Raw genomic sequence first — 25,439 nt, 5'->3', positions numbered from 1 at the left:
GTGGGGACACAGCTTCCACGGCCAAGCGCAAAACCCTCGGAGCAGCTACACAAAAACCGCAGAGATCTCCTCTGCCTGAAGTTTAATGGTTCTGACAGAGTTTGACCAGGGGGAGCAGAGAAACAAAGAGACAGAGCGAAAGGACGTTGTTCCAAGCAAGGTCAGGTAAAAGCTTTCCTCCCATAGAGCTGCTCCTAAAATTGCCAGCTTCTGGCCCAGCTCTACCTTGCTTGGCTCTGCCCAAGCCCTCAGCCTCTTGGGTTGCATCTAAAGGAGCACAGAGACACCACACTTGCTCCACCAAGGGACCGTCTTTCGTTGCAAGCTGTACAGCTCCATTTTCCAGGTTATCCGGACAAAGGGGTGACAGCTTCCCGAGACGCTTGCGTAGTTGGATGTCTCTGAAGGACATTTCGGGCTCACCTATGCTTAAGAGCAGCTGCTGGGTGGGATGGAGGGCGAAGAGAAAGAGGGCAGGTGGGAGGCGGTGGTAACATTTGCCTTTATTAAGTAATAGACGCTCATGAGCCCTGGAACAGGGTTTTCAGACAGCAGATATGTTCCCCGAGGAACCTCCCCACCACCCGTTGCACCTCGATTCACAAAGCATCCCTACTCCCAACTCCATGTGGATAAATAGACTTTCTTCACATAATCCATAAAACAATTTCCTCCCATCCGCGAACAAAAAAAAGTTACAGTATATACACACACATATAAAAAAAGTTGTAGGGACAGAGAGGCAGCAAATTTACGAACAGTGTAGAAAAAACGGGGTGAAGATCCCTCGCCCTGGAGGGGAGAGAAGTACCAGCAGCGCTAAGACCCTCCATGGATCGTGCCATTAGGTACCGGGGTCTCAGCCCAGCAGCCTCCCAGCCCCTGGCCCAGCCCCCAGGACTCGGTCCACTGTTAATGACCAAGTGAAGCCTTCGCCTCTCTGTTTTCCCAAAGCCTCACTTCCCCTTTTGCTAAAGCACAGAACTTCCCATGTGTCACAGGCAGACCTGGGGAAATGTGAAATAACTCGGAGGCTGCCACAGGTAAGCAGTTTCTGTATTGTAGGAAAAACCCATGACCAGGACGACAGTGCAAAAGCTACTTAAGAGGAGAAGAAGTAGAGGGATGCGATCCACCCCCCAAAACAGGACCACTGATAAGCCAGAAAACTCGGGAACGGGCAATCAAACCCCACCCGAGCCCCCGAGCTGTTCTGCACGCTGAGGATACCCGCTCAGAGCCAAAGCGGCTGCCACCAGAGCATCCCCCACACCGATCGATGACACGCGAGAGCAACCTCTCCCCCTCAACGGACGAGCTCCTCTCCAACCGCACAGGCTGCCGGCCATCGCAGCCGCATTGTCCATCAGGACCTGATGGGGACACGACAGGATGGGGGCCGCTGCCTGTAGCGAAGTGCTTTGAAGCTGCCGACACGGAGCACACGCCGGCTACGCACAGGGAGAAACAGCAACACCTGCCTGTCAAAGGCCGGGTTCCACATCTGCACACCTTGAGAGGGCAACCGCTTTGCGCTTCTTTGGAGAGATGTAACAGGAAAGGCAGGGAGCAAGAGGGCAAACCGTTCCCTCCCCGTCCCCAATCCGCCTCCCCCTCTCGGAAAGTCACAGGCGATTCAACACCTGGAAGTCCAACTGCTCTGAACAGCGATGGTAACAGAGCTGGCAGACTCGCACCTGGAACTAGTGCCTCCCAGTCCCTGCAGGAGCTGTCGAGCAGTTGGAGAAGGGAAGGAGAAACACCTGAAGACAAATTCTGGGACTGGGACTCGGGTAAAATAAAAAACTGTTTCTAAAAACTGTTTCTGCATCAACAAAAAGGCACCAGAGAAGCATTCACCCCCCAAGCCAAGCGCAGGGTGCTGCATGTCCACCTCTGCTGCCACCCAGCACCAGATGACCAGGGACTCCGTGGCCTTCTACAAGGCTCCGCTTGTTGTAGGCTGCCACAAACCCAGCCCCCTGCCAAAAACCGGAGGCAGCTATCACAGGAAGGAGACACATGAAGCGGAGAGGAAGGGAAATCTGCTGCATCATTCCCTACGCTTTTGTAAAGCCACAAACACTCCTATAAAAAAACCTGTATAAAAACTGTAGAGAAACTTGCAGGGCGGTACTGGCCCCAAGCGATACTCCCGGAGCACCTCTAAGTTGGGTCTAGGGGGCTTCAGTTTCCTGACACACAGCTCACGGGAAGCTGGTGCCTTCCCCCTCACCCTCAGGAATGGCCCCAGACCCCAGCAGCCCCACAGGGCAAGGCTTGAGCAGATCCTCCGCCCTCCCCAAAGGCTTCTTTCTGCAGAGGTGTTTGGGAAGGGAGCAAGATGCCCCTGAGGACAGACACGAGATGTGCCCCTTCTCTATGCCTTGGGGGCTTCTCCCCCCAGCAGGGCCGGGGGCTCCGGGCTGGGGCAGCGCTTCCCAACAGCCCCAGGCACAGTCACAAAACCCACAACTAGACAGATTCCTGCTGCAGCGCCTGAGAACAAGCAAGAGGGCTAATAAAGCTAAACCTGGGGCACGGTAAAAAACAAAACAAAAACAAAACCCACCCTCCCACCCCATCACGATCCCACCAGCACAGCCCTAACCTAGCACTTCTTTTTTTGAGCTCCAGAAGGGAAGTCCAGGCTGATGGTCGACCAGGCTGTCTTTGCACGAGGCAGCCTCCGCACCAGCGTTAGGAGGCAGCGATGGCCGTGCCCCCGCTCAGCTTGACGATCATCTGCTGGCAGTCGTTGCAGGAGCGCTTGTCCCCCACCTTCTCCAGGGTGCGGGCGGCCTCAGCCAGCAGGACGGCTCGCTGGCCCGGGGAGGAGAGGAAGGAGAGGGGGAGATGGCGGCAGGCCAACAGGATGGCCGTGGCTCGCTCCCTCTGGCCTGGCAGGGTGTCCAGTTCACCTAGGCACAAAGAGGAGAGAGAAAGCTCGCGACGAAGCTACCACCTGCGTAAGGAAATCCTGCCACGCCGGCCCCTCCACTGGCACCAGTGAGCACAGGCATCTCTGGCTGGCGTCCCCCAGCCGTGCCAAGAATGGGGGACACCCTGCGGACCCTCAAGCAGCTCCTTTAGGCTGGTGGAGAACAGTCTGAGCTGGAGTCAGGGACGGACTGTCAATCCTGTCTTCTATGTCGATGGTCCCTTTCACTTCACTTCCCAGGGCTCATCCCAACACCAGTGTGCACACCTGCCTGTTTCCTTAAATCTCCAGAGGACTTTACGATCTGCAGTGAATCTCTTGACTCTCCCTGCTAGGATTCCTGGCTTCTGCTCTTTCAGTGACTGCCCCAAACTCCAGCCTGCCAAGTTTCCAGCATGCATGGCTGCACGAAGGCCAATGTTTTCCAGCCTGTTTGCTGACACCTCCAGCTCAGGGCCGGCAGCTCACGTTAGCCAGCTCACAGAAGCACGGCAGAAGTATCACAGCAAGCCACAGGCTGACAGGAGCTCATTATCCTGAGCTTCGGACATGGGGAAGACGCTGCAGGGTGCAGCTATGCCCCCCACCTTGCCCGACCACTGCCCCCTCCCAGCCCCACGGGCAGTGGGTCGCTGCCCGGGCCCCGGGGCCGACCTTGCTTGGTGCTCTGGGGTGTGCGTCGCCTCAAGCTGTGCTCCAGCAGCTGGTGGGTGCGGGTCGGGCTGGCACCCGCCATCAGGCGCACGGTGGCCTCATGGAGGAAGACCTGGAAGGGAAGGCAGGATGGGGGGGTGAGATGTGGGCCGACACAGGGGTGATGCTGCGGCTGAACTCGCGTCATCCCTCAGCCGCCACATTTCGAGAGCGGAGCGCTGACACCTCGGCAACAAGAGACCCACTTCCATGCTCCTCACTCGTCTTCCCACCTGTCTCTGGGGAGTTTGCAGGTCAGGACAAGAAAAAAAAAAAAAAAAAAAAAAAAGCTTTTGACGTGTAACTGTGACTGGCCTGGAAAGGCTGGAGAACAAGAGCAGGGAACAGGGCAGAAAATGGGAGGGCAAACCCCGGCACTGTGGCCTAGGTGGGCATCTCGCCCCAGGCTGCTAGTGCAGCACTCCAGTAACAGCATCAAACTTGGGAACGCAGAGTTTGGACAATACCAGGACAACTCTCTTGTCCAAGTATTAAACGACGTTTCCTCTACAGAGGCTTGAAACTAGATAGACTAAACAGAATGGCAGGCAGGGAAATCCCCCAGAGAAGCACCTGGTGCTCTACAGATGCAGAAGGCATCGGACCCCAGCTACCCGCAGAGCCAGCGTGGCCGGGGCACCCTCCTTCTGCACTCCCTGGAGGGACTGGCCCGGTCTGCAGCCACGTGAAGGGACAGGATGCCATGGCATCTGCTTGGCAATACAGATGTGCTGATGGTTCTCTAGGTAGAAACTCAGGCAGATGCCTGCCCACAGGCACGGGACTCCCATGGGAACCTCCCTCCTCACCCACCGAAAGAAAGCATGGAGGCTGCCGGTAGCAGACCACCCCCCCGCAAACTGTCCGAACCGCTGAAGCCCACCTACACCCCACATTTCCAAAGGCCGCAGCTTCCCCGCCGCCCCCCTGGCAAGGGCTATAGCTGAGCTGGAGGCAGGGGACCCGAGCCGTCACCTTGCGGTACGCGTGCCTGAAGCCGTGGGCCAGCTTGCGCAGGCTGCCGAGGTCGCGCTGGAAGCCCGTCAGCTCGGGGGCCGAGGCGTGGTAGGTCTCGCCCAGCGCCTGGCTGGCGTTCGCCTGCTTCTGCCACAGGCTGGTGCGGAGAGAGAGCAGCAAGTCACAGGCCAGCAGCTGGATCATCTGCAAGAGCCAGGGGGCCCGGGCACACACACGCTTGTTAACACAACCCATCGGGTGAGGAACAGCCTGTTTGCTTCGCAGCCGTGGCACCTCCTGCCCGCCCCGTGGGGCTCCCCGGCCCCCCGAGCCGAGCCACCCCCACCACGATGCGCCGCGGTACCAAGGGGATACAGCACCAGCAACGCCCCAGCATTCCGCAAAGGCTTTCCTGCTCAAATAGCGGCACTAACTAGTGGGAAATGGCAACGACAGCCTTACTGCCTGCAGAGGTAAAGAAAAAGGCGTGGATGCAGCAGCCCATGCCGGCTGCCCAAATCCCTTTCCCCATCTGCTGCTGCCCCTTCGCATCGCTCGCTGTCCCCGTGGCTCTTCGGGGACGGCACCCGCGCTGCCGAAGCGGAGAGTGCCTCCGTACTGCACTGCAGAAACATTGCACAGGTACTGCCACTACATGCAATGCAACTACAATGCACTACGGCTGCCACCCAGGAGCGACAGGAGGGACCAGAACTGTCCCCCGTGTGCCACGCAGGGAACCGCCAGCTCTAGGTTATCCTGGAAAGAAGAGAAACAAGCCCCACACAAACTCGGGAATAGCACGGCACAGTCCCACTTGTGCGGCAGAGGGTTCAAACACTCGCGAGCGCTGCCTGGAACAGAACAGATTCCACTGAATGAGGTCCTGCTTTACAGCTGTTAGCAGCTTCACTTCGAAGACGGAGATGGATGCCTGCTGTGGGCCAAATTCAAAGCGGCCAAAGCACTGGAAAGGTGTGACAGCTACTGACAGGAGAGGAGCAGGAGCTCAGCTGAGACCATGCCCAGGCAAATGATGCTGTACTTGCAGCTCTGCTCCTCCACACAGCAGAGGCAGAAAGACATCAATGCCCTTTGGAAGGAAAGGGAGGAAGTTTCCCCTCTAGTCCCATCAGACACAGGATGGGTGGAGAATGCCGATACACGCAATGGGGAGGTGATACACCTGCAGCAAGACCAACCTCACAACCAAGACAGACCGCACGTTATCCCAGGGCTTATAGCTCTTACGTTGTTGAGGACGGTGCTGGAGACGCCACTGCTTATGTTGAGGCTGTTCCATAAGTGACTGCTGGCCCTCTCGCAGTGACCCAGGGAGCTCTGCTGTCCATCTGCCTTGCCAGACAGCGAGGCCTGCATGGCTTTACACATGTAGAAGGTGGCTTTCACCAGGGCATTCCTGAAAGAGAGAGAGTGCTGCTTTCTAGCAGTACCATCTCATTTTGCCACAGGGCAGCCCCAGGAGTTGAGCTCAAGCAGCAACCAGCACCAGCTTTCACCCTCCCATCTTGAAGAGCAGAGATATCATTTCTTAGAGATAAGAAGGATGGAAATTCTTCCTCACCTACAGAGACTGCACAGAGAAATAGAAGGAAACTGGCTAAGAAGCTTTAATGCAAAATAACAAAGATGATGAGGCTGGTCTTTCCATCGGTATGAGTTTTGTTGTTTGATTTTGGAAGGCAGGAGGTCGTGCAATTAGAACAAAGCCAAAAGGCATCCCCAAAGAAGCAATTCTGACACTTCCAGTCCACAGCTCTAATACCAGCCTGCAAGCCTTGACCTACACATGAACCGCTTGAGCACACCTGTGCATCACGCTATTGCGTCCTACAGGCCAAGAGGCGTGCGACTCCAGAGCACAGGCAGGGGCAGCCCTCCAGGACAGCGTTATGGGAAGAGACACCCCAGGTTAGAAGGAGCGAGAGAGTCATACGAGGCCTACGCACTCTGACATCTCCAGGGATTTCGGCATGCGCTCCACCTCTGCGAAGTGTGACCTCACAGCTGTGTCGTCCCCTCTCAGCCAACCGATTGCCATAGCCACCGCTGCTGACCACCATCTGCACACCACGTCGGGGCCTGCGAAACAGAATCAGAAGGTGCAGCCCGGCTCCTTCCCGCTCGGAGAAGCGGGCAGGTGTCATGTGCCCTTGCCAGTGCTTTCTGCTGAGATCGATGCTAACGAGCCCAAACTGATCCCACGGGAACGCAGCCATCCAGGCAAAGGTTGAAACATGCTGCAGGAACACAAATGAACTTGCCAGTAGGCAAACACTCTACATCTGACTGCAAGCAGAGTTTTGGGTGCCAAGTTTGTATCTTGTCAACAAGAACTTATGCCATCTACTTGTCTAGAAATCTGTTGACTTCCTTCCTGACAAGGATCTCCACTCACCACCCCAAAATAACAACTCCACTTGTATATACCATGCCTTGGCAATAATCTCCATCAAGCCAGTAAACCAGGTTCCCTATACGATTTCCTCCATTATTTAACACCCCCTCAAGAACTTCCCAAAGCCTACCTAGGGCCAAAGGACATATGCTCTGCTATGCTGGTCTGCTTTTAAATTTCACGACAATATTGACCCAAATACAGACTTCCTTTTATACCAGAAAATAATCCCTAGAAATGAGAAATTTTTCCTTCTATGTTTGCTCTACACATTTTAGGTACAGCACAGTTAGTCTGTGTCTAAAGCTCCAGCAGCATCCCAGTGAGTAACCAGGTGCTGTCTTGCTTGGTGTTGGTACAGACAAGTACTCCAGCAGCCTGCTACCAGCCAAGCCCAGATGAGCACATGGCTCAGAGGGAGTCTACAGTCCTCCCTGTCCCACTAAATATACACCAAGGGACCAAACCGAGCGCCTCCCATTACACGCCCAGAGTTTGCCTACAGCACAGGCTGCAGGTCTCTGGAGACTGAGGAATACACACAACAGCTGCTGCGAAAGTGAGGTCAACCTCTATTTGGTCCAATAGGTAATTAGGTGGGGAAAAAAACCTTCCTGTACCTCAGCTGCAGCACTGCTGTGCTTGTTTATACGCTACACCCTTCCTCTCGTCTTGCATTGCCAGGAGCAAGCTCTCAGGTGAGGGCACGGGGTTCACCTTGGGACGTGCCCAGCAATACAAATAACAGCAGTCCCACCTGGTCACCCAGCATTACGATACACGGCCAAACTTTCGAGCCTTCCCAACCACCCTCTTCCAGTCTGAGCCGCCGTACCACACTGTGGTGTGCTGCTGCTCAGCAATGAAGTCTCACTCCAAGGACTGCATTTCTCCTTGCCTGGAGTTTGAGAGGTGGTGGAGAGAGAAGGAACACATATCAGAGCAGTAGTTCCTGCAGCGGGGAGAGTTTCGGTTCTGCCGGACTTACCCAGGGCGGACTTGAGTACAGAATTGCTTGCAAAGGGTGGGGCTCCACTTCCCATCGAGTCCAAGAAAGAGTTGAGCAATTTCAGGTACTCCATGGCACTGGAGAACTCGCTGAAACAAGAAGCAAGGCAGACCTTTCGCTATGCTGTCAAACAGGAGTTAAGTTCAAAGCCTGAAGCAGTTTCTCCTCAGTCACCAGGCATTTTTAAACAATGTTGACCCACTAAGCCAGCAGAAAGTTCAAGCTCCACAAGTAACACAACCCTATCGGACTGGAGAGACCTCCCTACAGACACTCAGCGAGGAGTGGCCTTACATCTCCCCGTGTAAGGAGACCGCTGCAGTAGCGCAGTCAACCCTGGGACTCTCACCTCAACTAAAGAGATGCTGGAACTTACTGTGGACTGTGTGTCACGGACATCTGCTCTCCAGTTAGGGGACAGGGGAGCGGGCTGTACTCAAGTCCTTGAAAAAGGTGGTACCATTCTCGGGGAAGGGACTGAGAAGCAGATTAAGCCATGTAATACGTATTTAAAGTGAAAGAGTATCTGCATTAGCACTTAGTCAGCACCCCAAATTCTACAAATATTAAACAGAAGCCACCAGCATCCCCTCCGGTGTCCTGAATCCGCTGACAGACATGATATATGTTACAAGCTGATTACAGGCTCCTTTTCAATCACTGCCTCCAAGAGAGGCAGAACTACAGGTCTGCAAGTGACTATTTGCATATATGCAAATATGAACGCAAGTGACAAGGTGTTCATAGCCTTGGTCAGAGAAAGTAGCATATGTGGCAATGATCTAATTTCCTGGGACGTGCTACAGAGGAAGATCTTGAGCTCCTACCCCTAGAGGGGGACAAAAAGGCTTGCTGCAGCAGTAAAGCGAGTTCTTTCCACCAGCAGACAGGACTCCCACAAGTACACTTACAATCCACCTCGCTTACACCAATCCTGCTTCCTTCTCTCACCAGCAGCAGCCTCTGATCACAAGCATTTGTATTGTGCAAGCAATTAGACTGAGCTGTTGCTCATGCTCTACAACCATGCTCGAAAACAGACACAAGATTGAAAAAAAAGCTAAATATATAATATTGTCCCTACACAGGGAGGGAAACCATGTTATCTTCCCATTTGAGGTTTTCACCCATACTTTCTGGGGACAAGATCCTTACAAAGCTTCCCATGTATTTACATAGTGTTTGCCTGGCACCAGCATATCTGGAGATCAGCTAGAAACAGCGCAGAATTGCTGGCAAAGGCTGGGGCTCCTCTTCCCGTGGAGTCCAGGAAAGAGCTGGACATGGTTCAGTACAAAAAGCTGTTCTGATTCCCACCTACCAGCCCCTTTCAGTCGGTCCCAGAGCTTAGAGGCAATGACAGTTTCGGCCAACATCATCTCTGCCCCTCTTGCCACGCGTCAGTTTGATTTTTCACTGCTGGTAGATGTGGCACTTCAGTTACAAGCATACTCATGCATAAGGTAGCGAGCTGGTGGGGTCACTCTCCGACATGCCAGACCTCCACACTCTTTGAGCCCTGGACATATGTTCTGGTCTATAGAAGTGGTAGGTGCACACTAATTTGAGTGCTCCTAAACATTAAACTTCATCAGCAGAGACAATACCATCCACCCAGTTCTGGAATCAACCAGTACTACACCAGCAGACACCAGAAATCCTTTCCCCACCTGGGTTCACCTTTGTCTTCAGAGGTTTTAACATGAAGAGGCAGAGCTTGCTCTTCTAAGAAGTTGCGGTGGCCAGACTTACACTGTCATTTCAGGTCTTTAGTAAGGACTAACCACCCAGTGTGCCCCAGAGCGCTTAGTCAATGGCTATGAGCTCTGCCCCAGAGCCTGCAGCCGCAGCCAGCGGTCCCCAGCACAGCACAGGAACTCACCACGGCTCCTCCTCCTCTTGTCCCGCTAGCTCTTTCCTAGTCTGAGGCTTCACGAGCGAATCCACTGCTCGCTCTAGCAGGTTCTCACAAAATGCTTGATGAACTTGTGCAATGGGATCCGCTAGGAAGGAGGAAGAAAAAAACCAAAGCGTTTAACTTGCATACAGCGACAGCCACCTTCCAATACAACCAAACAGAAGAATCAACGTATAGCAGCAAGAGGAAGAGCAGTAGAAGGGAATTCTTGAAGAACTAATGCAAAGATTTCTAAAGACTAAGTTTTCAGGGCCTGTTTAACCCTTTTATCCATTTAGCAAGCTGCAGCCTTTGGCCAAACATCCCTCTGGCACTTCAGCCACTCAGCAAAACAGCGATGACCCTGCTCTGTGGAGGATAAACCTTGGTCACCCCGAAGTCACCCCCCAAACATTCAGGGCCACATCCAGGTTGTGTTCCAGCATAGAAAGACACAAGCAGGACAACGCAGCACAGTACACACAGAGCAGAGAGTCAGCTCCTGCTGGCTGAGGAGATGTCTCTCAGCTCCACAGCCCCTCTCGCCCATCAAGACCACAAGCAGGGTGGGCATACAAGAGCACATGCTCAAAGACACTCGCTTTTATCCCAGAGATGGAGACACTGCCAGGCTCGAAGTGCTGGGAGACCACGTGCCCGGGACACAAGCGGATCTCACCAGGGTTCCTTTGGGTGCAGTACAGGCTCTCCTTCGCAGCAGACTTCACCGTCCAGCTTCGCTCCACGAAAAACTTCTGTCCCAAGGGATGGCACAGCCAACGCAGTGAGTCAGGAATGGCACTCCGCTCCGAGCTGCACAGGCTCTGAGCCTGGCTTAGAAAGTAGCTCTGGGGAAAGGAGAGGCTAAGATTGAGAGCGGCATCCAGGGAAAGAGACGCACCACCGAGGACAAAGGTCATATCATAATTACAGCTTGTACCATAATTGCAGGTCGTATTGCAATTGTAGTGCTAGCAGATGCCCTGAGCTACGGCAACGGCAGCTTGCAGGCCTTCCTAGAGCTCTGCTCGGATGTGTGACGGGAAGGGAGACGACCACTCACCGCGAGGAAGCCAAGCTTGCCTCCACAGCGGGTTTTCAAGCCGACCGCAGCCGTCAGGTGGATTTCTGCCATTGTGCTGGGTGGGATCTTTTCTTCCGCGCACTCAGCCAGATTGACAGCACACAGGGCCATGTGCAAGCCCGAGTAAGCCGAGCTGGAGGGAAGTTTACCTGCACCAGAAAGGAAAGGAAAGGGGCTGACTTTTGACACCATAGTACCAGCTACTAAATACTACCGTGATTTGCAGGGCTAAAGAGACAAATGAGAAACCGGTTTTTGTGTCCTAAAGAGACAAATGAGAACCTGTTGACAAGAGACGTTTACAACATTGTATGTCTACTTTGTATTTGGGCCACACAAGAACTGTAACCCAGTCTTCCCTCCACAGATACCAAGGCTGGCATCCGCAGCTGTTTCTGCAAGAAAGCCCTGCATAGCTAAACCAGTTATGATAAAATCATCAGCAAATTTTGTTTCGTTATATTCATCGCTATCTGAAAACTGAACTCCTTTGCAGTCCACCCCTGTACCTACACAGATAACATTAAGGACAAGAACTTATCCCCGGTGGCATGGCTGCAATTCACACAGCATAATTAGGCAGAAGGAAGTTTAGCTTGGATTTCTGGTGTGCTCGTAGCCTATTAACATTGCAAATTGGTTTGCCAAGGAAACGGCAAAAACAACCGCTCACAAAGAACATTCAAGCACTTCCTCAGTACATGCGCACACACCCAGGTTTTCAAAGCGTATCAACACCAACTGGCAATCTGCGCTCCACACAGCTTCGGAAATTTATATTCTTGCAGCAATTAACCCCAGCCCCTGCTTCCACATCGCGTTCCCAAGTAACAGGGATGAAGCAAGCCCTTCACAGCAGAAAAAAGTGACAGGACTCAATCAGCTGCTGCACGGGAAAGACTCTCAGCCACCTCCACAGGCTCCGGAACATATAACTCCAGACACTGCTGCTGCTTCGGCCGTTCTTACAGGGCTCCTTCATTGCATAAGCCTGCCGTGTTTTACTAACACGGCTCCTGAAATTTGTCAGGCTGTTTCCAGCAGCAGCCCTTCCAGAGAAGGGAGACGACAGCACTCTCCTGCTACCCCCAGGATCAGCTCTGAGCCTCCTCATTTGGCAAAACAAGGACAGCAGATCGGCCACCTCCGCTCCTACCTGTTATGTGGAGCTGATGGAGCTTGTGATATGCTAGAGCAGCATCTCGAGCGCTGGTCTTGGCCTCGTCCTCGAAGCCTGCGGTGGCCTCCCTCGCCCGCCACTGATGAGAAGTCCTCTTCAGCAGCCACCGCACCAACGCCAGCTTCTGCAGGCTGTAGCGGATCACGTTCCAGGACAGGCTGCAGGCCAAGTCCAAGCGAGAAGCTGGCAGTGCTCGGCCAAGAACCGACAGGCAAGTCTGCAGGTTTGACGCGGCTGCAGCAAAATCCCCCTGCAAACACCACAACAAAAAGCACGATCACAGAGATATCTCAGGACCTCCTTGGCATTGGGAGCAAGACAAACTGATGTGCAAGCTAGGACAAGATCTTTAGCTGAGGGAAGTCAACACAGTCCCAGTAAACATGAAGGCAATTTACACCAGCTTCAGATCTGGCCCTACACATCTCTTTCCACACATGGCTCTGATCCTGCACTGCCTGTGAGACACATCGGCACCAGGTGAAAGGAGCTGCCTGCCTTCTCAAACACCATGGAAGTTTCAGGGTCCCCACATCAAAAGCCAAATCAATGGAGAAGACTTCCAAGAGGCTGGAGGTCAGCAGACAAACAGACACAGCAGAGGCCAGATTCTGGACAAAAAACATGGCTTTCCTGCCAAAGATTGCTACAAGACACAGCAGCAAGGAACAAGGACAGAAGTTAGGAGCCTCTTCCAATGCTCCTCGTTAATCTAGGCTGAGGGAGGACGACAATCCACTCCAGGCAACCTAGCAGCACCAGCTTCTCTGAAATGAGACAGGATAATCCACTCGAGGAATACCATGCTCTTGCAAGTGCTGAGCCACCGCCTCGCTAGGCCACATTTACCCACAGCCCTCCTAGAAGATGTGTTTGATGCTAAACAAAAGTCAACGCTACCCGTGCCAAATCCAGGTCTGCCTGCTTGCGATGCCTCCAGAACGTGACCGATGACCTTGAGTGCAGCCGGGTCACTGGCTCTCCATGCACAAGGAGCTTTACGAACACGCTCAGTACAATCACTCCGTTCACGAGCCACAGGATCAGCGTGGGCATCATCCAGCCAAACCAGCCGCCCGCATCTGCAACGGATATCCCAAAGGAAAGTCAGAAGTTAATCTGGGCACCAAAAACCTAGCAACAGGATAAGCACAGACCCAGAAGGACATCTTGCAATGCTTGCCACATGTAGTAGCAACTTTTCAGACATTGCATTTTGATCAGGAAACACCTGAAAAAACAGCTTGTCATCCAAACACCAAGCCACAACATTCCCAACCAAATAAAACCAGTTATTTTTACAAAACTGATTATAAAAACTGAGTCAGTTCTCGGAAAAAACAGAATACAAAGCACTCTAAGAAAACTATCGGATACACCCATGGGTATTCGACACCTCTGTGTCATTTTTCCGGCCTTAATTAAGCTCACAAAGTAACACTGAGGAAGCACATTTACCAGCCAGGGAAATGACAGCACGCTTACAGAATGCCCTGCCCTCCCCTATGCTACTGTACTCTAAACTATGAATATTACAGAATAAGCATATTGAACAAGCCAGCTGCAAGACCCTATAGCAACTGTATTTCTGAAGCAATTCTTCACCTATCACTTTGTTAAAAAAAAAATCACTTACCTTAAAAACAAATATGAAGTGAACACGCCTCAGAGATCGGTAAGGACAGGAGGACCCCTTACTCTGAGCTACTTTTCAAGGGTCTAACCCAAAAGCCCAAGCTGCTGGGCTGCAAGCGGGTGCCCCTACACCTCACCACGCTAAGCAATGGCTGGTTTTGTGCAAGAAGAACGCTGGCTGTGGCTGTAAACTGGAGCCGTGTCCAAGCACCCAGGGCTGGCTCTCCTCCCAGGCCCTGCCCTGCGGTTACCACCCCTCCCAAAACATTAAACAAAGGTTGTACGACTCCGCGAACACACAAAACCATCCTACTGAATCACACCAACAGTCCACCTCGTGACCTGCAGCTGCCACAGCTGGAGATGGTCTTTAGGGAGACCAAGTAAGCCCGTCCACTTTCTGTGGTCCAAACTACTGTAGTTCCTTACCCGACTCGATGGTTAGCACGTTCCTGCCAGAGCCATGGCGTACCAGGCTCTCGGACTCCGGGGTTCCTCGGGCGTCCAGGAGGGATGTCAGAGGATTGAAGGAAAGGCAAAGGAATGTGAGAGCACAGAGGAGTATTCGGGAGCGGTCCACCATACCAAGGGCCACAGGAGGAGAGTCAGGCTCATCTTTAACCTTCAAATGAACACAAGTGGCGAGAAAAGTAAGAGGAGAAAAAAAAACCCCTGCTTACCATTCTGTAGAACACAAAATTCTTGTGCCAAGGGAGGGGTAGGGAAGAAGGAGAAACAGAACACATGTTAAAATTTTCTTTTAAGGATCAAGATCAGCAAGAACTCCAGTGAAGCTTTCCCTAGCTTAGTAGGATAAGGCTGAAGTATTTGAGTGCCTTCACCTTCCTTCTGCTCCCAGTCATTTCAGTTATTAACTTGATCCCTGGCTTAAGCTAGGATTAACCTTTGCTGCCCTTACTCTTGAAGATCTCCCAGAAGACCCACTGCTGTGATATCCTCAAAACAAACCTGTCAGCTGAAAACAGCTAACAGCTTTCTGTTACTGTGGTCACTTACATTGTCATTAACCACACTGATGTAATCGTCCATTTCCAAGTTCTCCTGCTTTATTCACTGGATACATATACCCCCAGAAAACCACGGGCTCCCCGGGTCATGAACACATACTGTAAGTCCACAGAGACTCTACAGGGGCCGAAGGCTAAGTACAGCAGTTCTAGCAGCTAAGGTATGGCTCAGATAATACAGCTTAGCAACTAGTCTCAATCATTTCAGAAAAGATAAAACACACCCATGCACCTTCCTCATCCTCACAAAGGATCTCTGACTCTTACAGATCTACTTAACAGACATGTGCTGGTTCCACTCTTCAGAATCAGGAAAATTCAAATTGTGGCCCTGACGTGTCCCCGAAGTAGATGCCTTGAATTTGGCAACTGAAGCCACAAATACCTTTGCATCATCAAGGAGTGGGCTTCCTGGCTCCGAATCAATGGAATAGGGAGAGAAGCCAGCCTGGGATCCTGAGTCAGAGGCTGGAGGAGACATCAGCAGCACGTTCTGGTTGAAGTCATCTATCTTCAGATCCACATCATTGTCAACCAGACTGCTTAGGTCAATGCCCTTCAACAGCTCTGGAAAAAATCAGAGCGCGTTACACACGTTTCTCGATCCTGCATCCTGCCAGTGTCGCTCAGATTGGCTCTGTCACCTGGAGTAACACTGGCCACTATCGCTGCAGCGTGCATGTCATCTACCTCTGTCAAGGATAAGAACCTGCAAGAGGCATCCTACCTTCATGCTGGCTACCTCCCCCCTGCTGCACAGCCTCCACAACTTACTGTTTTTTTGGTTAGCCAGCTTCAGCACCATGTTCTCCTGCCTCAGCTTATGGTTGGCCTGCTGTAGGTATTTAATGTAATCAATGGCTTTTCTCAGGACTCCAGACTTGTGCATCTGCAAGGAATTAAGACGTACAGAAAGCAGTTTATATGAAGAGTGTCACAGGGTCACTCCTGCTTGTAGGGATACCGCAACATTTTGCATCATGTGGTGACAGAAAGCAAAGGGTGCAGAGGATCACTCAGCAGCTGCAAAGAAACTAATAGCGGGGCACACTCTGTGGGCAAGGCATCGGACTTTGAAAGGCACACAAGGACTGGGGTCTCTCAAAGACCTTAAAAAAAACGTACAATGGAAACAGATCAACATCCAAATTACAACAGAGTTCACATCTAGGTTTCAGCCAGAACTAGTCTTCTGAAAGCACCATAGTTTTGAAATGAAGTGGCTCTCTTCTGGGATGGAACAAGCTGCTGTCTGTTGCCCATTGTTCACTGTTTAATTCCCAGGGAATTCATTCTCTCCTTGCCTCACTCCCTTGGCCATCCCCACAAAAATACTTGCTTCTAGCACCAGCAGACAAGTTTAGCTTGTAAACACAAGCCCAAAGTACTACGAAGCCACTGGACATTACCACTGTTTTTAAAATGTAAGCTTTCGATTCCATCCAGCGATAGGAGGTGGCTTCACTAGTACTCGTGTTTGTACAGACCATGCAAAGGTATGAAGAGTACTACTCCCTGCTCTGCCAGCATGAGGTAAAGTGAAGAGGACAGCGCTGAATACATGGTGCAAGAAAGCTTCTAATATTCGAGCAAGCAGGAGTTTTTACAACTCAGTATCTAAAGGAAACAATTTGGAAAGTTCTGTAAACCCTCGTCCCTACTGCAGTCACGTGGAAAAGGAAGCCTGAGTTAAGCAAGCTCTGGTCTGGCAGAGTTTTCAAAAGATCCACTTGGATGTTCTACCTAAAGGGCCTATTTAAGTTAGACCTAACACACCAACAAATACATAAGGTATACCTTATTTTCAAAGAAACAGTACCACTAGTGTAGTAAAATAAACATTTTACAGGTGACCTCTCCTGAATACAATTATCGAGCTTTCCATCGCACAACTGTCTCTCACCAGTCCTATCCCAATACATGTGTGCATGTTGCTAACAGTTGCGTGTACCCAACTGCTTCGTTTGGTAGAGCAACGAGCACCCGAAGACAAAGTATTTATGACACTAGACTTGCTCTTATTCCATATCTTTACCTTGGCATCTGTCCCCATGACAAGGTCCTTCAGCTCAATGATCTTATCATTTATGGATGACCGGTAACGCTTTTCAATTATGTTGTGAGTCGTTCTCCTCTCTCCTTCTTTAGGTGGTTCTGGCTGCTTGACACCCCCAGGAACTTGTTTGATAGACACCTTTTCTTGTCCCACCATCACTGGCATTGTGGTCAAAATGGTCCCATTGCTCCCAACGAGTGTCTACAAAGACGATGGGTAACAAGCGTCACAAGCAATCAGCCAATTTAGATACATTTTATGATGATAAAATAAAAGGAGTAAACAGAAGAAGAATTAGGAAAAGTTTGTACAGCTCAGAAAAGAGGAGATATGCCAATTTCCTCCGGTCTTCCTTAGCTGGCATGAGCACTGGCACAGCAGCACAGGAAAAATCTGCCACTCTGCCTCCCACACTGGTCACTGTGGAGTAAGGACCTCTCCTGTTCTCCAAGAGCATCAACACTCTTCTGCCAATACCGTGCTCTGCTCATCCACTACTCAGAGAAACGGACCAAGGCTCCTCCTTGTTCCTGACAACCCTTGCACCCCAGGTGTCCAAATCCACCTCTTCTTTAGACAAAGTCATCAAATCAGCAACAGGCAATGCTACTTCCAAACTGGTAACAGCCACCTCAGAAAGGACCAGACCATGGAAAAACAAACCTTGGCTTGAGCAGTGCAGTTCATTCAAATCCAAGTAAATGGAAAAAAAAAATTATCCATAAGCTATAATAATGCCTTTAAGATGGGGAGCTAAGGCAATGAGTGATATACACTGGCATGAAAAGGTCAAACTTGGACATCTAGATATAGGGCAGACCATCCACACCAAACTGAAGCAGTATGTACTTCTGCATTAAAAGATAATGAGTCCCACCAGAACAGTTGCACAGAGAGGCTTCTAGGACAGTTGGAGTAAAGAAAGTTTAGACTGCTTAACCCAGCAAAACAAGACTGAGCAGGGCACACTTGTTCTCTAAAGTACACCAAGGATCAGGGAAGAGGTTATCGAGAGGAGGAGTTATTTCTGTCAAAAGACAGACTAACACAAATGAGAATAAACTAGCCGTGAGCAACGTTAGGAATAATTTTGACTCTGAAGAAGTCTTCTAATTGGGATATTAGAAATTAACTTAGTTTAATTTCAAGCTGGAACTTGACGAATAAATGAATTTAAGTCCTGTACTTTTCTTTGGCTATCTTCCACCACATTTCCATGTGTTCAAAACGCTTCACTGAATGTGTCTCAGACAGAATCACATAAGCCTCAACTCTATGTGAAAATGTCGCCTATAAGCAAGCAGGTTAATGGAAGATTTTAGCCTGGTTGCTAACAAGTACGTAAGCAGCCTACCATACTATGCAACAGAAGTCAAAACTTAAGCCCAACCTTACAAGATTATCTCCCCCAGTAAATATTTGAACAGAGAGATCTGTTCAGAATGTACAAGATCGTAATAAATGCGTCTTTGGGGCACAAGTTTCTCCGAGCTGATAAGAAGCGGAGGCCAGAAAGCACAGCTGCCATCTCCAATGACTACACTGAACCCTCACTGCAAATGCCCTCTGAAAAGTAGCTTAATTAATCTTCACATTCAACATATCGCTGTTAGACACTACTGAGGGGGGAAAAGAAGTTCCACACGTGTTCTGAGTGAGTTAGCTTCGGTTTCAAGTATCTTCCGGAGGTTAAAAACTGGACAGATTTTTTAGGTCATATCCCTCTCCTTGCAATACCAGAAAAAGGTAAACAGAAACTTGCCCTTGGTCTTTGCTTACTGGCCATGGGAGACTGCCAAAAAAGTACAATCTGTGTGCTTAGCCTTGGCAGAAACAGGGTATTACTCACTCTGGACGTGTCTAGAGCAGCCCTCAAAACCCCTCCCGTTTGCACCACTGCAGAGTAGGAAAGCCCAGATCTCCTCCTTGCGTTAAGAGGAAAGGACGCCAGCGAGGAGAGGGAAGGAAGAAGAACCCCCATACAGTACCTGCAGAGCTGTGGTCTGAATGGGAGCGGTGAGCGCTGTCAGTGCTGGGTTCTGTACTGCGGCCATGACGGGATTACCGTCCGCTTTCAGGGTTGTCAAGACAAGCGAGTCCGTTTTTATGATCTGAGGCTGGACTAGAACCTAGGTTGGAAAGAGTCACAGGTGAAGGGGAGAGCAGGCACACATTTCTCTGCTGATCTCAGCAGCCGGAGGTAAGCGATGGCACAGTTGTAACTTTTCGTCTCAGCGGATGGCAAAAGAGCAGGGCGAGTATTTCTTCCACCCTGCGCCCTGCGTCACCTGGGTGGTTTTTGTTGGCCCCTGATGCACACTGTGACCATGAGACAGCCTGAACAGCGCTGGAGGGAGGGGAGCAGACGAACCGCCAGGACACTGATCTTCAAATCAGTCACCAGAAGTAAACGAGTACGTAAAAACACAAAAGAGCTGACGGAGAAGCTCCCTTCCCCTCTCCAATTACACCTATAATTAGCTCTCTGTGTTAACTGGTTGAGTACTCCGAGTCTAACATGGCTAGGACAGCCTGCTTTGGCAAATACCTGTGGCAGCCTTCCCCCCCTCCAATTTCACTGAAAGGATCTGTACCACGAAGATCAAACAGAACAAAACCAGCTCTAAGTTATTCTGCCACAACACAGCTTGGCTTTGTTTTTTCAAATACCTTGTTGGCTCTCAAATACAGAGGACACTATAGATGGCACAGTACAGCTGAACCAGAGCCACCAAGTCCCCTAGCCGTCACCATTTTTATCCAACACAAAGACACACAAGACTTTCACTCTTGTGTATGTTTTAAAACAAAACTGCATAACACTGTAGCAGCAAAAAGATCACAGAACCGTGGCAGAAGAATTGGAAGAAAACATTCTGGTACCATTCAACCCTTCTACAACATGGGCTTGCAAAGAAGCAGGCAAAAGTCAGAGAAAGCTTGCTCAAGTAAGGCTTCCAACCTGTTTTGGCAGCACCAAGTTACAAAAATATTTTAGACCAAGTTTAGTTACGCAGGTGTTCTAGTGAAAACGATTTCTGAACTTTGCCCACTGCTTGAAGCCACATCACGGCTCACCGCAGGGACTCTCACGCATGACTTGCGTGAAGTAAAACACTTCCGGAACACAGGCTGGCTTGAAGCACCTCTCACACACAAAAACGTTTGTGCAGAAGCAATCCTAGCCAGGACCGCCAGCCCCACAAGCCCCGCCACCTTTCCCCTGGCAAGGCAGGACACCAGACTCTTCACTGCACCGCTCCATGTTTTTACTTACTGGAACTTGCTGGACCTGCGGTGCAGCGACCGTCTGGACCGTGGCTGGCGTTAACGTCTGGATGGTGCCGTTGGCAGCCTGCGTCAGCACGCGCTGCGCCTGCACGGTCTGCACTTGCTGCTGGATGGTGACCGGCTGGACCTGGGAGGACGTCACCAGGCTCTGGACTTGAGGCTGGAGAACTGAAAAGCAGAAGGGATGTCAGCAATAGTCCAGAGACACAGGTCTCCGTTCTGGAGCCTGCAAACGCTCCTAGCTTCACTCCTCAGCTTCCCAGAGCTTCTCGGTAGGGAGCATTCATCTAACGCATCCCACACGTTGGGAAGCTTCCAGCTCCTCTGGTGCCTCCTGCAAGAGGATGCTGCACCTAGAACAGCAGCTTTCCAGGAGGCACAGAGGATCAGCTAAGAGAAAAGTCAAAAACCTTTGGTTGGATAGCACAGGACTCATTACTTCAGTGACTTTAAGCAGCACATCCAGCCAGCACTCACCCACCCCCGCTGATCTCGGTGGACCCTAGGATCCCATTTACCACGTAAAGAATCAACACCTGCTGAGGAGGATCCAGACAACTGGCATTCGCAGACACAAAGGCAGACTCGGTCACTGCTAAACATCCCGACAAGCGTCTCTGCTCAACGCAAGGACTGCACTCCAGACTTTGGTAGCTAAAATGCGCCTTCATTCCGGGCTGCCGCAGGGGACAGACCGGAGCTCCAGGACTGGATCTGCCCACCGCACCCAGCAGTACCGACATTTTTTGAGACACGCTCTTCTCCAGCCTCCCCAGAGCCACAGCAGAGAAGAGCAGAAAGATGACAACTATCGCAAGAGGTCACGCGAAGACTTCAGATCTCGCTTACGACTGCTTCTCACGCTCACTCAACTCCATCACCCCGCAAGAAAAGGACCGTCAGGGTCGTGGCGGCCGAGGATGCTTTTGGAGCTCGAGCACCGACACCTTTTATCGCGAGTGCACCCCGCACACCACGACCGCTACCTTGGAAACTGGTGGCCGCGTTCTGGTAGATCACCGGCTGCTGGATAATCCTGGTCTGGGGAGCGGAGCTGAAGGTCGGCGCGATCATGACGGCCTGCTGCTGGAGCTGTGGCTGGAGCGGGGGCCGGGGCTGCAGGAGCGGGGCCGAGCGCGGCGGGGCCGGGGGTGCTGCCTGTGCCGCTTTGACCGGCAGGCTCGGGAGCTGGGGGGTCGCGGGGGGTGGCGGGAAGGGCTGGAGCTGCGCCTGGCTGTACGGCCGCTGCGGCTCCAGGGTCCCACCGCTGCCGCCACCCTGGAAGGTGCCACACAAGGGATCCGAAAACAGATCCGGAAAGTCCCCTGCCTGGTTACTGACGAACTTCAGCATCTCTGCAAAACAAAACCAAAAACATTCAGTGCTATTTTATTGCCCAGACACTTTGTTACCTGCCATTAGGTCAGGACTCGAATGCTGGCATGGGAGCTCTGGGTCCTTCAGAACGTCTAGGAGAAGGTATCACACCAATCCAACATCTCCAGAGACAAACCAAGAGGTGGCCAGCGGCCCCCTGTTCAGGGGGAAAGGCAGGACTCTCCTACAACACTTTCCCAGACTACAGGCTCCAAGCACAGGCTAGAACTTAAAGCCATCTCCAATACATTTAAAATCTGAGAGTCTTGTTCCATCACCGCTCCGGTCTAATCCTTGCAGAAGGAAGAAACCAAGCACCTCCATGACTCCGGCACTAACCGTTCTCCCCCCCAGCTTTTAGGGTGGTTTCAAGCCCCCTATCCCTCCTGCCTCACTGAGTACCTGGACAACAAAGAAATGGGATAAGAAATCATCCTAACTTTCTTTTACTTTCAAGCGTACCAGAAACTGGGAAGAAAACACTACAGGAAACAACACTTTATAGAACTGTAGCAGCAGAAACCCATGCATGTGTTTAAACCACCCGAGTAACTTTTTTGTTGGGGTTTTTTTTGCCTATTTATCCCCTGCCTGCAATTACTGCATACCAGTTTCTCTCCATCCCACCTTCCCCAGGGTTTTGTCAGCCCACATCAGGAGGCTCCTACCACAACGCTATAGCTGTCCCCCGCAGAGGAACAAATTTCACAACCAAGAGATCATTGTTCGCCAGCGAAGCTTCCTCTTCCCTCCGTCTAATCCAATTTAATCCAGTTATGTACCTTAAGACACCAGCGTGCTTCCCCTGATCCACGTGTGGGCGGTGGCGTGAGGAGTCAGACATCCCACCCCACCCCAGGGTCTGCCCATGCCACACTGGCTCCTCCACAGCGCTCACAAAGTCCTATTTATTTCCTTTCTGGAAGCAGGAAAAAAGGGAGGGGACCCACAAACATAACGGAGTGTTTATAACTAAATAATAAGTTTGGGTTTAGAAAGTAGAAAACAGATTTCTGATTTAAGGAAGAAATACGGCAAAGGGTTCCTTACACCAGGAGCCCTCTCATCCACAAACCCAAAGGACGACGCGCCTCTGGTTTACGAAGGGGGGTCGAAGAAGAAAACTTTTCACAAAACGTTTCGGTGGAAATTGTCCCACCAGCAAGAGGGCTACTAATTTGCTTCTCTGAAATGTCACCCACACATTATCCCATTAATTTGTCTGACACTCCTGAGACAGAGCAAAGGGATCGTCCTCCAAGTTTCTTGCTCCCTCAACAAATGTTTTGCCATATTTCAGTATTTCTACGATACGACTCTCTTTCCCTTCCGACAGCAATCTCTCCCCACACTGACACACATTTGAGCATTGACCATGACCACTGCTCTTCAGAACTCGAGTCTGTTGGGTGGAGGAGCTTGGGAGGAGATGTGTCCTCCTGACCTATTAACAACCCGACACCACGTGGGGACGCACAGATCCCCCCGGCACGGAGTGGCAGCCGCCCTCGGGGACCAGCCCGACCAAACCTTTGTCTCTGCTTTTAACCAGACGAACGAAAGAGGTTTTTTATGCAATGCCTCAGCAAACTTTCACAAAACACCACCAGAGCAAGGAGGGCTGTTTAAAGATTAACACTTCTGCATAACATCTAGATGGGTACTACACAGCTTTTTGCCCTCCAACCGACTGCAGCTGAGGCCATCCCAGATAACCTCCAACACAATAAACCTGATAATCCCAACCACGTAGTTCTCAAACCCTTCACTGGACGGCACTACCGCAAGTGGGGAATAAACATAGATCGCACAAGATTTGCTCTGGAAGAGCAAATTCCAGTGTATGAGCCAAATTTCAAGTACTGCGTTCTAAAGAATGTTGTGTTCAAACACAGCAGATGTCCTGTTGTTAAAAAAAATCCCCACTCTTGCTCTCAGAAGTTAAATCACATCTCTATCATAGACCTAACTTAGACTAAACGCAAAAAGTCTGAAGATTACTTTTTAAAAATGAGACTGCCAGGGGATCAAACCCACTTCTGAAGTGCCCCAGAGCTTTCCTAGCAACCACACAAGGAAAATAAAAAGCAGGAGAAACAGCGGCAGCCACAGTCCAAATCCCTCCCTTCTAACACACCTTCGCCCACGCAGGGAGCAGAGCGAGCGCCTGCACCGACTGTCAGAGAGCCTGGGTGCTGCTGGAGCACAGCCCTCGGCGCCAAACCCATCGTCGCCAGGCCACCCGTTCCCTCGGCGCCGGAGAGGTCTCCCTCCCTAACGCCGAGCCAGATGTTACCACAGAAGACTAGCCCAGCCCAGCCCAGCCCAAGGCTGAAAAATGCCAAGCAGGTATTGTGAAACTGAGCCCATCAAGGGCTTCCGCTGCCCGTACCGGCCCAGCGCCTGAGCCCCCGGCAGGAGGCTCAGCGCCAGGACCCCCCCAAGCCAGAGCACGACCCCGGTGAGCACCGACATCCCAGAGCAGTCGGCTCATCTGCCGGACCGGCGCTGTTCCTCCTCCACCGCGGAACATCGACAGCCGTGCAGCGGGCGGTGAGGGTCCCTCAGCCCGAACGGGAGAGGAACGCCAAGATCCGCCAATGAGGAGCCTTAAAAGCCAAAGCGAAAACTTGCAGAATTTCAAACCCTGAGACGCATCCACGTCGGAGCACAAAAATACCAGGATTGTCACACATCTCCCCCGCCCCGGGGAAAATCCGCCCCGGGAGCTGGGGAGGAAGGCGACGAGTTACTCATCGCTCCGAATCACACCTCCGCCGGCACGCCACAGCTCAGAGCCAGCTCCGGGTCCATCGGAACTCACCTCCACTTCCATACGGACCCCGAGAAGTCGTTACGCGGTGCTTAAACAAGAGCAAACACCACCCTCGACTCCCACCGGCAACTCTACGAGTGGCAACCAAGCCCCCTTCCATTCCCACATTCTACTTTTACACACGATACAGTCAAAAAAACCCAAACAGGTACAAACTTTGCCCCTAGCTATGCTGCAAACCAATCCCAGCAGGAAGCTCCAAAGCGCTGATTTCCACCCCATCCTGTAGCTGCTGAGCAGGGATGCGCCAGGCACCCCCCCGCCCCGCCGAGCTCTACCCGGGACCCCCGCGGAGCGGAGCGGGGGGGGGGGGGGGGGGGGGGGGCTGAGCCAGGCCCCTCGAGAAATTCGGGTTTTGCTGGGTTTTCAGGAGCCGTTCGGGGAACGCCGATCCAGGCGTCGCGTGCGGGCGCTTCGGTGGACAGTGGGGATCTTCACACGGGCCCGAGCTCCGGCGTCGAGGCGGCGAAGTTTTAGGACGACGCGGAGGGGAGGAAAAAGGGGGGATTTAAGCATCCACGCGTGTTTCGGCCACGCGTGGCGGCGCGGGGCCGGCCATGGGAGACCCACGAGGAAACACGCGGAGCCCCGGCCACCCCACGGGCCTGGGGCAGAGGGGAGAGGCGGGGTCATGGCTTCCCCCATCCCCCCCCCGCGCCGGCAGCAGCCGCGAGTGGGAGGTCACCGCCCCGACGGCCCCCCTGGCGTGGGTCACCCCACGACGGCCGTTGAAGATCGGGAGGGGGGGATTTCCCCGCTCACCCCCCCCCTCGCCCCCCACGACCCAAGACCCCCACCCCCACGCACCCCACCCCCTCTTTCCCGCGGCGCCCACCGTCGATGTCGCCCAGGGTGAGCTCGTCGCCCAGCTCTGTCAGGGTCTCCATGTTCTCTGCGCCCAGCTCGCCGCCCTCCATCGCGCCGCGCCCGGGCGCACCGGCGCATCAACCCCCGCCCCCCCCCGCCCGCCGCCGCCGCCGCCCCGGGCGCTCAAGCGGAGGCTGCCGGCGAGCGCCGCCGACCCCGCGCCATCTTG

At 52.3% G+C, this 25,439-nt stretch overlaps 1 protein-coding gene and 1 pseudogene across 2 annotated transcripts; both read right to left on the bottom strand.

Moving 5' to 3' along the window:
- Positions 1 to 483: 483 nt before the first annotated feature.
- On the bottom strand, positions 484 to 25,349 carry SREBF2 (sterol regulatory element binding transcription factor 2). 2 transcript variants are annotated; one of them, XM_075428101.1, is made up of 19 exons: positions 25,239 to 25,349; positions 21,177 to 21,545; positions 20,177 to 20,358; positions 18,888 to 19,028; positions 16,879 to 17,100; positions 15,618 to 15,732; positions 15,229 to 15,410; positions 14,245 to 14,437; positions 13,081 to 13,262; positions 12,157 to 12,430; positions 10,980 to 11,149; positions 10,596 to 10,764; positions 9,902 to 10,022; positions 7,999 to 8,108; positions 6,562 to 6,694; positions 5,843 to 6,011; positions 4,610 to 4,795; positions 3,596 to 3,707; positions 484 to 2,921 (listed from the first exon to the last, which is right to left on the bottom strand). In XM_075428101.1, exons 1-19 carry the CDS (start codon positions 25,318 to 25,320, stop codon positions 2,701 to 2,703), a joined length of 3,333 nt encoding a protein of 1,110 aa, XP_075284216.1. In that variant the 5' UTR covers positions 25,321 to 25,349; the 3' UTR covers positions 484 to 2,700. The 2 variants fall into 2 exon arrangements, with proteins under 2 accessions (XP_075284216.1, XP_075284217.1); XM_075428102.1 differs by lacking the exon at positions 484 to 2,921 and having other exon boundaries at positions 3,602 to 3,707; positions 4,610 to 4,748.
- Positions 4,806 to 5,677, bottom strand: LOC142362233 (uncharacterized; annotated as a pseudogene).
- Positions 25,350 to 25,439: the final 90 nt, after the last annotated feature.

Source organism: Opisthocomus hoazin, chromosome 8, assembly GCF_030867145.1.
Source record: "Opisthocomus hoazin isolate bOpiHoa1 chromosome 8, bOpiHoa1.hap1, whole genome shotgun sequence".
NCBI classification, from domain to species: Eukaryota; Metazoa; Chordata; class Aves; order Opisthocomiformes; family Opisthocomidae; genus Opisthocomus; species Opisthocomus hoazin.
The sequence above is the reverse complement of the archived record's forward strand: the minus strand, read 5'-3'. Positions and strand labels throughout refer to the sequence as shown.